The 15,000-nt window shown below is 37.6% G+C and overlaps 1 protein-coding gene across 1 annotated transcript; it reads right to left on the minus strand.

Moving 5' to 3' along the window:
* Positions 1–410: 410 nt before the first annotated feature.
* LOC122251916 (molecular chaperone MKKS) lies at positions 411–6,510 on the minus strand. Its single transcript, XM_043014159.2, has 5 exons — positions 6,470–6,510; positions 5,646–5,746; positions 2,070–3,249; positions 1,715–1,888; positions 411–1,209 (listed from the first exon to the last, which is right to left on the minus strand). Exons 3-5 carry the CDS (start codon positions 3,246–3,248, stop codon positions 454–456), a joined length of 2,109 nt encoding a protein of 702 aa, XP_042870093.2. The 5' UTR covers position 3,249; positions 5,646–5,746; positions 6,470–6,510; the 3' UTR covers positions 411–453.
* Positions 6,511–15,000: the final 8,490 nt, after the last annotated feature.

Genomic DNA, 15,000 nt, shown 5'->3' on the forward strand with positions numbered 1-15,000 from the left:
GAGGGAGAGAGGGAGAGGGAGAAGGATAGGGACAGGGACAGGGAGAGGGAGAGGGAAAGAGAGAGAGAGGAGAGGGAGAGGGAGAGGGAGAGGGAAAGGGAAAGAGAGAGAGAGAGAAAAGGGGAGGGTCATGTATAATTTTGGCACATGTGCTGGACATCCTCCATATTATTTTGTAACTTGATTTTACAAAATGCCCTATTGTATATCACATGTTGAATTGCTCCAATATATTTAATTTAGTATAATCAGTTTTTATGATCACTTTTTGCATTTTGTCTGAGATTTCTTGTCAGTTAAGACATCTTTGAGACTATTTTAATATAAATTTATAATTTTCCAAGCTAAAGGATCCTCCACAGCCAAGTCAAATTCATATATATAATGAGGATAAGACAAAAGCAAATGAGTTCACTTAAAGGTATTTTAATAAAACTTTACAATGATTAAAACTCACTTATCAAACACACATTCACCAATCTTAAATAAATGGCTGAAGCCTTCAAGCGCGAGACGAATAGCATTGTATTTGGCTGGGAAACTGTCGCAGAGACTGTCCTGTCCTTTTATTTTCAACTTGGCTTTTGTATTGACACCTTTTTCGAGAACTGGTTCAGCGCCTTTGTCAAGCACATCCTCTAAGCTGTCTGCATCATCTTCTAAGCTTTCAAGTCTACCCTCTAAACTGTCGCCTTCCTCTTCAAGACTGTTGCCGGTTTTCTCCAGACTGTCCACATCCTCTTCGTATGTGTCTACTTTCTCCTCCAGACTGTCAACGTCAAGCTCAATACTCAAGAATCCAAACTCGTCCACTACAGAGTCGCTGTTGATTGCGGTGGTCGTATTTTTACTCTGGCAATGCCCCCCTTTCGAAGACTTGTCTGAAGACGCTCGTTTCTCCGAAGCTCCACACGATGTACTGAGACTCTCTCTCGTAATACAACTTGGATGGAAGTCAGCGGGTTGCCACTGATTTGCAGGGAACGGATTTAGGGCGTCTTTCCCAATCAAGCCACAGACGCAGTGACAGACAGCTGGTTGTAGAGACAAGTCATCTGTTCCACAGTACGGATTCTCTCCCTTTGATCCTGCTGAATGCCACAGGTGATGGAATGTTGAATCCGTGCACCAGTCTGTCTTTAGAGACGATGATCCTCCTCCTGGGCGGAAGGCTAAGTCTAGGAACACCTTCATGAACATGCTAGTCACCTGAAATTATAAAAATAAAAATAATATCAGATATTATACATAAGTAATCTCTACACCAACTAAACTCATTTGATTAGTGATGCTTTCAGAGAATGGAGAGCATTTAGATATCGTGCACTCCCTGCTAGTCATGGGCTGGTGACAGCCAAGGGCCGGTTTAGGAAATATTATACAAATTTGATATAATGATCCTTAATTTATAAAATATGAAAGTAAAAATGTATGTGGTAATGTTGCCTCAAGAAAACTGGGAGATATGTCACATAATGCAGAAAACTACGCATGTTAACACTGATTTTAACCTTGAAATGTTATAATTATTGATCAGAGTATATCCTCGAGACAATACCAACAAACAAGATGGCTATCAGGACATTAGTACTTATGCTCTTCGATTAAATACACCTAACATTCCTAATGCATATCTTTTCTCCAACAATATTCCACTAAAACTTAAAGTAGTCCCTGCATGATCACCCAGTATCTGATGCACATAAAGACTTACTCTTAGTGCATGATGCGGTGCAATTTCAATCACTGATATCAGCTGATCTAAGTTGTTGCTAACTAGATGGCTAATTTTCATGGCTAACCATGCCTCCAAGCAGCCACCTCCGGCAACAACTTTCCCGTCCACCACAACCATCCGCAGGGCAGCCAGGCAACTTTCAGCCGTTTCCTGAAGAGAAAGAAATTATATAAATTTATCAAAGATGAGAGATTGATAAAAGGAACTACTAATGAATGTACTAAATGTATGTTTATTATGTAATCTCACATCCTTTATATTAAGAAAAAAATAAAGAAATAAAAAAAGTAAAACATCATGCATGAGAACTAATAAAAAAGTGAATACACACCTTTAATGTTGATTCAGTGCTGGGACTAGTCTTGGACAAGAGTAGACTAGAAACACAGCCTTCTACATGATCTAGCAGGAGATAACTCTTCTCATTGATGTAAACACATTCTACTGATGTTAACCTCCCAGGTACAGCATTATTAATTTCTAATTGTAAATTGGAAATATTACTGATTGGCTGACATCCACTGATTTTGATTATGGCTTGTGTCGATGCAGTGCCCAACCTTTCTAAAACCAAATATCGTTTTCTCTCCAACTCAAACTTGATGACTGGGTTGACAGGTTTTTGGCTGACCAAGATACTGATGTTCTTTTTTCTCATAAAGGTGAGGAGGCTAGGAAGAAACACATCAATAAATGATGCGTCTTTTGTCACACTACCTCTCCAATGCACAGTTTCGTTCTCTCCTTCTTCAAATGTAAGAGGTATTGTAAAAACAACAATATTGAACTCCTCTCGCCCTTCCGTGAATTTCTTAATCCTCTGGGGGCAAAGATCTGGCTCTCGATACAAGACTCCATCAAAGACTTTGGATTCCGCTGTCGCTGATTCGTCCTGAGTAATTATGTTGACGTGTCCGAAGCCACTTGATGAGTATTCATGAGGTATGCTTCTTAAAAAGGCTTTAACAATATTGAGACTTAAATCATCGATCTCATTTTTACTGAGGTCTAGGCAATTCTTTGCTCCCAGTATTGTCTTGACAAAGGAGGTGACCTGATGCATGTTGCCAATGTCCAAGTCGGTAACAACCGCCTCTGGCGAGTCTACCAGGCAAGTCAGGACCTCGGAGATGATCCATTCAGCCACTTCCAGTATGATGTGGTGAGGGGTGTCATCTTCGCACAGCAGGGCCTCTTCAAGAAGCCTTGCGCAAAGAACACCTGTGTAAAGGCCATGGAGACCGCAGGCAGCATTTTGTGCAGAGATTAAGGCATTAATGTACTTCACACAGGGATGAGAAAACGACAGCTGCTGAATGATCTCATTAGACGAGCAGGCGAGAGATTCCCTTCCCGCTGAATTTGATATCAGAATGGCGCCCCCTTTAGGTCCATAGGCAGAGACAAGGAGCTTCCTGTACTTCCTTAACATAGAAAGGAAAGCTGGATCTCTCAGGCTGTGGCACCATACCCCACTCACTCGCTCTTGTTCTATTCTTACACCAGACATCCTGAAAATGTGAAAATCAACTGTTAGATCAAATTAGTATCAACCCTAATTATCAAGTGTACTTACACAATGCATTAACATTATTCAATTTCAACGGTTTCTCATTACACAAAGTGGGTGCATTGTTGTCAGTAACCCATTGCGGATGGGTGTCTTGACATACATGACGCAGGAGCTTTGGCCTGATGACAGGTGTCATGACGTGCATGACGTTCAGAGATTTTGGACCACTGTGTTATTTTATTGTGCTATGAGTAAGGAATGAGTGATGATGACAATTTCAGTCATAATTATCATAATTACTGTAATATCAAGCAAACTTAACATCCAAAACCTAGATGGCACCACTTTCTTCTAGCAGGAGAGAAGGCTTTGAATGGCATCCATTCACGGTCTCTAAAAAGCACTATCTATATAGAGCGATGGCACACAGCAAGTTGCAGACCTCTTGCCCTAAAGTACCATAGATAAAGGATGCGCAGGCAGAAAGGGAATAAGGTGACTCAAACCATGCCCAATTTCTAAAATGTGCTCCTGTGCCAGTAGGGATGCCTTCTCACAGTAATAAGCACAGGTTTCCTTCCTTTTCCCTACCTATTCATGTTATCTTCATTGTAGATGCTTATACGTTTTGTATTCATTCATGACAGTAAACAAATAGAAAAAAATAAAGTTGCTTTTTGTCCTCCCATATTACAGCAATACTTCCATCACACTGGGTGTAAAGAAAATAATGAGCTGATATGGATCCTATACTACAATTTCAGTCAATAACAGCATTGATAGAGCCTGTCATATGGCACATATAAGTCTCTAAACACAATAATACAAACAAAAGTTAAAACACAAAAATAGCTCTACATTTACAATGAGTGAGAGAGAGAGTGCAGAAAGTCAAAGTATGTTGTGTGAAGCAGCCTTGCCCTGAAATAAATCCCATCCTGGAGAATGGGCAAGCGAATCTATCCCCCATCCGCAATGGGTTTGGTGTAAATTAAAATATTATGCAGCCTTCTGCTAGATGTTCTAATTGCTTTACTGGGTTACAGCAAGTGTGATTAGTGCTGATCTCAAAGTACCCAGATGAGCAACCTACAACCTCAAACATATGATAGAAAAATTGTCACCTAGTGCCATGCTTTATCAATAGGAAATATGCCTTGGCAGATTTCACCAAGAACTAGATTCAGAAACTTGAAGAGCTGTCTGACCTATATGTTGAAGCTTTTACAGTCACTTCCAGAGTCATGTTTTCTCTTCTGTATGGTGCCAACTAGTAATGCCACTTTTAACTGTTTAAAGTGGTAGGTAGCATGTCTTGAAACCTTTAGATCTGTATATATATTACATACATTTTTTGTAATGAAAGTACAGGATTTGTATGTATTGTTAGCTCTATGTAATCTATTATGTGGAGTTATAGGCTTACTTAGTGGGTATATGAGTGGATAATACTGGTCAGGGAAGAGATTTAATGCAACTCGTCTCTGTATGAAAACACCAGGCTTGTTGGATAAAGCTCAGTTGATGGTTAGCGGCTGCAGGCAGGCATTAGGGGGACACTTCAGAAAGCTATATAATTTTTTTAATGGTAAAATATGTATTCCTAAAAAATGAAAAATGTATGTTTAACAAGTATACATATATAAATGTGTGTGTGTGTGTATGTGTGTGTGTGTGTGTGTGTGTGTGTGTGTGTGTGTGTGTGTGTGTGTGTGTGTGTGTGTGTGTGTGTGTGTGTGTGTGTGTGTGTGTGTGTGTGTGTGTGTGTGTGTGTGTGTGTGTGTGTGTGAGTGTGTGTGTGTGTGTGTGTGTGTGTTTGAGTGTGTGTGTGTGTGTTTGAGTGTGTGTGTGTGTGTTTGTGTGTGTGTGTGTGTGTGTGTGTGTGTGTGTGTGTGTGTGTGTGTGTGTGTGTGTGTGTGTGTGTGTGTGTGTGTGTGTGTGTGTGTGTGTGTGTGTGTGTGTGTGTGTGTGTGTGTGTGTGTGTGTGTGTGTAGATGTGTGTGTAGATGTGTGTGTGTGTGTGTGTGTGTGTGTGTGTGTGTGTGTGTGTGTGTGTGTGTGTGTGTGTGTGTGTGTGTGTGTGTGTGTGTGTGTGTGTGTGTGTAGATGTGTGTGTGTGTAGATGTGTGTGTGTGTAGATGTGTGTAGATGTGTGTGTGTAAGTGTGTAGTTGTGTGTGTGTAGATGTGTGTGTGTAGATGTGTGTGTGTAGGTGTGAGTGTGAGTGTGCGTGTGCATGTGAGTGTGCGTGTGCGTGTGCGTGTGCGTGTGCTTGTGCATGTGTGTGTGTGTGCGTGTGCATGTGAGTGTGCGTGTGCGTGTGCGTGTGCGTGTGCTTGTGCATGTGTGTGCATGGTAACCACTTAAACAAAAAAGAGGGTAATATCAACTTACCTTATCTAAGCTATTTTACAAATATTTACAAAAGTAGGGGTTCTTTACTCTTTTTTTATTCCTAATTGTTTTTTAAGTCCATCCTCTATCCTTTTCGCACCCTGGAAAAGATAAAAATATTGGAAAAGAAGCCACGATACAAATTTCTGAAGCACACAATGTCATTACATAATCTCATATATTCAGCTCTAGACAATATTCTTTATGTGATAAAAAAATCTTTTTATGGGAAAATTTAAACTTATGTATATTCTATTGTCTACCAAACATGATTTCAAATGATTTCACATTAAATTATACAACAAATGCATTATTTTGAATTTACCTGATAGCAGGCACTGACTATTGTCTCTCTATCTGAATGCCTAACATTTAATTATAGCCCAAAGACTAATGACCTTCCTTACATGAGAATAATACTCATTTGACAGCAAAGGCTGTTAAAGGACACTATTCATAATATGTCCACTATCCACTTGCAGTCATAAATAAGGATTTTTATTTTTTTAAAGAAATTCTTTTCACTGAAGAGAAATATATGTCACTGAATAATACTGATGGCAGGAATGTGTCAGCAAATAAGACAATAACTTGTTTCATTTTTCAGTGATATGAAACGACCTGATCTTTTATAAATTTACTGTATGATAATTTTTTTTTTTTTTTTAATTCAAGTTTATATTATATAAATTATGAATATAAACATTATAGTACATGCAAGTCCTTATACTAAATTAATACTATCTCTCTACTATTACTATAGCAGATAATGACAACACTCAAACACCAAGAACACAACGTTACGCTTTCTGTCGAACCCTTACCTCCATAACAGGTAAATCTCTCCTTTGGCTCTTGGGAACGAAGGCCTCGACGTCCTGAATCTTTTGCCAGCCGTAATGTAAGCCAACGATAACCGGGACCATTACTATCATGACCATATTACGCTTCATGAACTCCCGGATGCGACCCACTTCGATACCCATGTCTGAAAAAGAGAAATAAGGTCATCAAAGATGGAATTGTTGACTATTTTGTTATTTTTTAAAAATGTTATGTTTGGGTATTACTGACATTGTGCTTGGAAATCAAAATATTTCAGTCACAAAAATATAATTTCTCAAGGTTTATTAATCTAATACCTAGTTTAACCCATTCACGCTAGGGCGATTATTTCCCTAACATTGATCCCGCCATGAAGATAACAAGCATACACAGCCTCCATGTGCAAGATCTTTCCCAGCGTGATACCCAGCATGTCTCTCTGAGTGTTCTACACCCGCCTGATTCTTGGGGATACTGAGGCATTTTTAATTTTTTAAAATTTACTTTATTTTTTATTTTATTTATTATTATTATTTTTTTTTTTTTGACAGGTCAAAAACAACGTGTCTATATAAATGCAACTGGAATGAGAATATACATAGGGTAACTATATAAAACATGTATTTAGAGGGAGAGATCATGAAGTGATGGGACGTCATCTCACAGGAGTGAAATATTCCCATGATGTGATAGTACATCTTATGGCGCGAATGGGTTAACAATGAACATGCACCACGTTTTGGGGCTTTTAGTAACAAATATATATGAATCACTGGCTTGCTCATAATTTAGTATATGTTCACAATAGAATAAGCCAAGAGACAGAAAAACATAAGTAATGACTATAAAGAACACATAAAACATAAAGCTTTCACAGACAATATACAAATTTTCCAATGTATTTTGATTTGATTAGAATGAATCTAACATGCATCTCGGTTTCCTTGTTAACAGTCCCCACTCCCTTAGAGCTTAGAGGAACCAAAGAAAATCGGGGGTTTATGTAATGGAGGAGACAAATCATGAAGTATGTGATTGGTTTCTGCCAAATTTATATTAAAATTAAGTAAGATGTGTGTTTGTTACCATATACACTGCATGCAGGGCAACTGTCACTGCCAATACGCCTGTTGGCATTATGGTGAAAAGCATAATGACCAATCTCTCCATAGGTATTTTGATGTTTTGCCCTAAAAGTGTTAGGTCGGTCATGGTGGGCAAAATTTAACTAATTCATTTGAGCTTTTATTTAATATTCAAAGCTTTTTCAACCATTCCATGCCTTAGAGCAACAATTCAGTTAATAAAGTTTTTTTATAATAAATGCTTCAGCATCTGAAGTATCATACTCTAGCAAGGTATGATCAAACTGGCTTGAAAAATCAAATAAAAGTTTAAAAGAACAAGTTGACATATGCATGAAAAATCCAGGGCGAGCCATCGGCCGCATTGCGAGGCACGAATGAATTTGGCGTGACAGCTCTCGATTTCCTCTATGTATATTCTGGTATATTCTTTATTTGCAACAGACCTCCTAGAATCATCATTTCATATGCAGTTCGATCTCAAAAACTCTCATTTTCCAAGGGTCACTTATATCAGACTCTTACAAAACCAATAGAAAATAATTTCCTCCTGTCCCTTACCTAACCAAACAAATTCGGCAATAATGTCAGTATTATCATTGGTCATAGGCAGGGTGGTTTACAACCTGTGTCTTACTAGATTTCAAATGATGACAGTTTGGTGCTTTTTGCCATAGCATTTCGGTATTATTGGATAAAGACGCGACCACACATAGCGAAAAAACAAACCTTTGGGCATGACGTAGCTTTAATTATGACGTTACCCATAAAAACTCTTTTCTTCTGGAAACGAAAAATAATCGGGATATATTATTTTGAAAATAATTAAAAACGATTAATGGGTGAGATGATTCCACTGTCTTAACAAACATCTGACTGAAAAATATCGGCTCTGCGCATGCGCCAACCTCCCCCACGGAAATACAAAAAAGTATCGATAGAAAGCAATACTGTCACGTGATAATAATAGCACCAATAGGAAAACAATAGGTCTAACCGATAAAATGATCGACTAATCACAGACAATTGAACATAGAGTCTGGGTCCTTGCTTGAATTTCAAAATCAGTTTCGAGATGGCTACATTGTGTGTAAGATGTAGGTACACTCTGTGGGAATTAATCAAGGGTTTTTATAAAGATAACGCTGCATCACTGAAATTATTACGTGACCATGGTGCACTGCCAATGGAAATGGAGTGCAAAAACTGTGAATTACAACCCGGCCCCTCACACTCCTCCAATTAAGGTAAGAAGTGGTAACATTCGAAGATAAAAGTCAGATGCTACGAAGTGCCCTTGGCTAGGGCAGACCAAAAATCGGTCAGTTCCGTGGTCGGTGGTGGACGTCCGTTTTGAAAAGTTACCAACTAGGGCAAACCTAAAAATTAGGTTAGGTTAGGTTAGGTTTAAGGGTTGGGTTTTGATTACGCAAAAAAAAAATTTCCCGCCAGAAATCGTTTAGTTCTGTATCGTGTGGGAAGGGAGGGGAGGTAACTCAGCAACGAAAGGTTTCCGATGGAAATGAGTAGCGAAACTGTACAAAACAGAACGAAAACTACCAGAATAAATATTGTGTCATGCCTAGAGGGTTGGTTGCGTCTTTATCCAAATTTACCAGCATTTCTTGGGTCTGAAGGTACTGTTATCTTCCATTTAAGTAGATTAATTAAAATAGATTTGACTTTTCGGCTCCTTCATGTGGCAGGATTGCTTATTTGCTTATCTTTACACAGCCCTAACCTAAACAATCATCATAATGATAATAACTGATTAAGAACTTCAGTAATGAGAGTACTCTCAAACCTCCATAGAATGTCAAAGAAACCTTCCGACCAAACTTGAAATTTTCACTAGTCATTCTCAAAAATTTACCTTAATAAACTACCTCAAGATTCCCCAACGAACAGACCTTCCTTCCAACCAGTCAGCAAGAGCACAGCCTCTCTCAAACCAAAGAAAAATCACAAAAACTACCTGCAGAATTAAGCTTTCCGGTCCCAGCTGAGAGCCGTGTGTTTACGTTATACAATCAGCTGATCCACGCACCTCTCTCGCTTCATCCGAAAGCGTTGTCGGTCCATCGCTGATCGGGAGAGATGTTCAAATTGGATGCTGCCACGGTCAAGAGGGTGGTATATTTGTACTAATTCTGGGGAGAATTGGTGTTTGTTTGGTCCCCGACGACTGGTATTGGGTTAGGGACGCGTTATAACGCTGCTAAATCTTGTTGATCGATTCGACATTGTTTCATTCCGGGGACGCTGGCTTCGGCTTGGGAGTTATCTAACAGGTTTAACGGAATCTAATTTTTAAATTGTTAATTATATAAGGATATGTTACAGAGTAGTGAATTAATACACTGGTAATGTGATATACGCAATACATTAAGCTAATAAAGCTTTATTCGAGAATGTAATTATATAAACAGTTCTTAAGGACCGCAAAGTTAAAACCAAATAACTACGTTCTGATTTAGAATAATTATATTTAAAACTACCTGAATATAGAATTACTACACCCTTTTCTATCAATAATATTCAGTATTAACTTTGACAATCATGTCGTATATAACGGCCATATCTATTTCTACCGGCCATTTGAATAATAGACTTACGTAAATCTAAAAAAAGTCGTATGTACAGTATCTAATTTATATGTAACGCTAATAGAAAATAATTCTGAGGGGCCTTATGTTAAGAAATGATCAGTGTACCTCTTGCTCTCCTTCAGTAAAGTATAAGTCAACCGATGTCGATTCTCATTTGGAAACACATTTGGTTTTAAAAGTTGTATCACACGGTTATAAAAATTAGGTCACGATTACCAAAGAGGTCAGTATGACAGACAATCAAGCTCTTAGGAGATGTCAAGCCCACAACCCAGGTCAAAGTTTCACACGAGGTCAGGGTCGTAAAAAGTCAAGTTCGTGAAAAGGTCACGGTTATAAAATGTTCATAATAAGGTTAATTAAGGCCAGAATTTGCCACCATAAGGTCAAAGGCCCCGACATGACTATAGGATCACAGTGTTGCAAATTCCGTTTATTGAAAGGTCGGTTGCAAAAAGAGGTCAAGAGAAAAAATATAATTTGCAAATTGTCACTTAATAGTGACAATTAATAGCGCAAGATCTCTAAAAAAACAAAAACAAAGAACAAGAACAATTCTAAAAAAGGACACAAAACGGTCTGTCGCAACAGAGGTAAAACACACACACACACACACACACACACACACACACACACACATATATATATATATATATATATATATATATATATATATATATATATATATATATATATAAAGAGAGAGAGAGAGATCTTTTTACTGTGTATTTTCTCCGTAAATACTCTTATAATTCTGTAACTTTTTAAACTTTCATAACCCATTTTCATAATCAGAATCTGTAATATCGTTTTGTTACCCCAGTGATACCTTTACTCTAAGAATTCCTCTGCACTTATATTGCAGTGAAGTATTTTTGTTTTGTTGGGTCTCTTTCATTTACAGTAAAGTATTTACAGAAACCAAGGCGAATAAGAAATGCCATTTTTCAAAATTCCTGACTTTTGTTAATTTTCAATAATTGTCATCATTTGCTTTTTAACTTACTGTTATCGGCATGATATTGTCAACCCTGGACAATCGTTTTTTTTTCAAGATACTCCTATGAATATAAGCAATAGTATTCATTATTTTGATTTTATGAATTAGGGTCCTATCACATTACTTCTGTTTTCACACTAAGATGGAAAGGTGGTATCTGTTTTATGTCAATTTTTTCTTTTCCGGAATAATTGGATCAAAGTTTTATATTCCATTTTTCATAGATATCAGTCTTTTTTTTAAACAAAAGATTACATGGTATTATTAAAGCATTGCCGAAAAAAGGTTATGAACAAAGTCAAATATTTGTCATCATTTAGACCAGCGGTCCTCAATTGTTATGACCGTATGGTATCACTGGCATTTCAAGCCTACCATTAACTGAAATTATATTAAGAGTAATGTATGATATACACTTAAACATAATGATTGTTCCTTAAGGTTTGAAACTTAACCGAACTTTGAGCACAATGGAGTTTACATCGATCGAACCTTGGTTGATACGAGTGAGAACGTGTCATAATATAATTTCTTTAGTTTTCGTTTCGTGTCATGTATATAAGACAAATAGATGATTAAAAGTGAGGAAAAAACACTGTATGATCAAATTAATATGATGTGCCGAAATACAGCCCCATCCATCATCATAATTACTAGCAATAGATAAGTTCTTATAATTACTTCCAGTAACGCAATATTTCCTAGATATTTTAAATAATTTGGCATCATCTCGTAATTATTCGTATAAGATATGAAACATAATTGCGTTACATTTTTTTTTTATGTTAGTGATATCTCTCACTTATAATCTCTCAGATACAATGATCAATATCAGTCAACCTTTTTGTGTAAATGTTATGAAAACGCAATGCATGCAATTATCAGGAAATAACAATGGCGCTGGAATTAGGAGAGATTTATCGTGGACTGTCATGGCCTAGGAGGTATTACATGACTTGGAATAAAAGAGAACAGCTGATTTTGCGTACGTACAACAGATCCCTTTTTTCTTAAATTACCCGAGCAATATAAGAAGGGAAACGAGCGGCAACAGCTGGTTTAAGCGAAAGACCATGGAACCTAATGGCTACTTGATTGAAAAATGGCTGTTGATGGTAAGTGTTACTTCATATTGTTTGTTCTTTCTGGTAGTCTAGAAAGCGTGTATCAAAAGTTAATTGTTGTAATGTAACTGGTTACATTAACAGTTCCGTCTTTTAACGGGATTAGCATAGGCCGTCGAGCAGTGTCTGTTAACGCTCTGTTAAATTAGTAATTTTGTTAAAAGCCTAGAACAATGTAATTTGTTTATTAAGCCTAACGTAAGGGCTAACATAAGTAGACCTATGTGACAGTTTACACACAAATAGTCAACAACAAAAATAAAAATCTGATCTTTTGTCACTTGTAATGTAATTATTTATAAAGTGTTTGATTCCAGTGCAACATCAAATATGTGAGTGGAATTAAAAAATACCTATGTTGAGATTTTCTAATAACAATGATAATGATGATGATTATTGTTTTTTTCTCAATCTTTTTACTGTTATTAATATTATGATGAGGATGAAAAACTAAAAATGTCTGTGATATATGTCTATCACTATAATATTCTGCCGTTTCTACATCTTAAAAAGGCATTTTAAATTGAGTTATATTGCACCACAGAGCATTTTCCATCCTTCAGCTTCTGGAGTTCCTGTTAATTTATTGGAAAGTCCACATTTTACATTTTTCTGGTCCTGAGGTACTACTTGGGGCAATTTAAAAATTGTTTGAATGATAATGTCTTTATGTATATGTATATAATAATATATATGCATACACACATATATGTAGATATGCATATACCCATCTATGTGTATATATGTGTATAAACAAGCCCAAAGGAACATTATATAAGGAAATATTTAAGGAAACTTGGGGTAAAACATCTCGAAAGAGTGAATTACAGCGATAAATATCATATGGTGAGAAGACAGCTAACATATTAGCCTAACCTATTTCCGTTTGTCTCTCATGCCTTCATTAACTCAGGTTTACTGATAAGTCCTAATCATTCATTATTACCAAAATATGATTGTTACACTAATGCTGAAAATAAGATGCAACATGTCTACACTTAAGATATAGTGACGAGGTTTAAGGGTCATATTGGTATGATGCCCAACCCAATGGCGGGTATATAGTGGCCCTAGGTTAATTAAGGCCTTTAGGAAATGGGTATTAGAGCATATCCTAAGGTTAATAGTCAATACTTAAACCCTTTGGCCTATGATGCTATCACTAAAATAGCCCAGTTTTGATAATAAACAGTTTTTAAAAATCCATCGAAAATTTAATTATTTTTAAAAAGATTGCTTAAGAATCCCCTCCCGGATTAAGGGGCTGCCTCACCTAATCATGGTTATATAGATCTTTAAATCTTTTTATTTCTCTTAACTTGAGTATATTAATTATCGTTTAACTATTTCATTTTATATATATACATAATTTACTTATCTAGAATCACCGAATTTAATTAACAGATAAATCAATAAGCAAATGGATAAATCGATATTCTCCTTAGGAACCTCTACTCTAAAAAAAAAAGGAAAACGATTCGCTATAAGAGACACGGAATTGATAAAATAACAAAACGAAGATGACAGGGAAACAACCGAATTCGAGGATGACGTCATAGACCCTAGGTGACGTCACGAAGGTCGAGGGTGCCCGATGCGTGATAGATATCGGAGAGAATCTAACTAACCACGTTATCAATGTCTAATTACTACCGATAATCAGGCAGTGCAAATTACCACTAACCAGCTGAAGAAAGGGAGACAGCGTGATCATAATATATATAGACAAACTACAGACTGTCATTCCAGACACCAAATAGCACGAGACAAATAAAAGAAAGGAATTCAGAAACGTCTAGTTGCCTCTAATTAAGGTAAGTGCTATAAATGGCTATGCAATGCAGGGGGTCCAAGAGAGCGTTATTCCCCCCTCCCCCTCCCTCCCCCCCGGCTGGATAGGGGCCATTGCCACGAACTACGGGTTTTTAGGTTAGCTAGTTAGATGACGTGGCTCTCTTTCGGTTGTTTGGATGTGTCTCTCCCTCTCCCCCCTCCCCCCTCCCCCTCTTCCTAAGTCCACGCCCCCCCCTAAGGTACTTAATGGCTGTTATGGGGAATGGTTGGGCGTGCGGAATGGATGGGCGTGGGGAATGGTTGGGCGTGGGGAATGGATAGGCGTGGGGAATGGTTGGGCGTGGGGAATGGTTGGGCGTGGGGTGGGGTCGAGGAGCCAGAAATGAGAATGGGAGATCGCCTTCTATCACTTGTCTATCACTTAATAGATATATCACAAATTGGAAAGTTGTGAGAAGCTGCATGACTCACTGAGGATAGACATCTTAAAACTAAGAATAAAAATGTCTTCAAATTAATTACGAAGTCCTACGAAAAAAAACCCGCATTCATGCAACTTATAACGTAGAAGGCCCATTAACTTCTTAATTAATACCTGCTCCCTCCCCTCCCCCTTCCCCCCCAAGACTAAAGAAGACCACAAATAACCAAACGATCATCCAGCTGATAAAAGACACGAGAAAAACATTACAATTCCATCTTAATTACAAGGAGAATCGTAAAGTAAGGGTTCTAATTCGACTCCTTGACTTTCGAAACCCAGTTATAGTATCTTTACCGAAACGTCACGAAAAAAAACCCTTGTACGTAGGTTCCGAAGGTGAGCGTTCGTATGTGTGTGCGTGCGTGTGTCGACGGATGATGACCAACCAGCTGTTGAATGCCAGGCAGGTGGTAAATGTGGTAGTCGCATGCTGG

This window comes from Penaeus japonicus, unplaced genomic scaffold (genome assembly GCF_977035675.1).
Source record: "Penaeus japonicus unplaced genomic scaffold, GWHDUDI00000001_assembly GWHDUDI00000014, whole genome shotgun sequence".
Classification (NCBI taxonomy): Eukaryota; Metazoa; Arthropoda; class Malacostraca; order Decapoda; family Penaeidae; genus Penaeus; species Penaeus japonicus.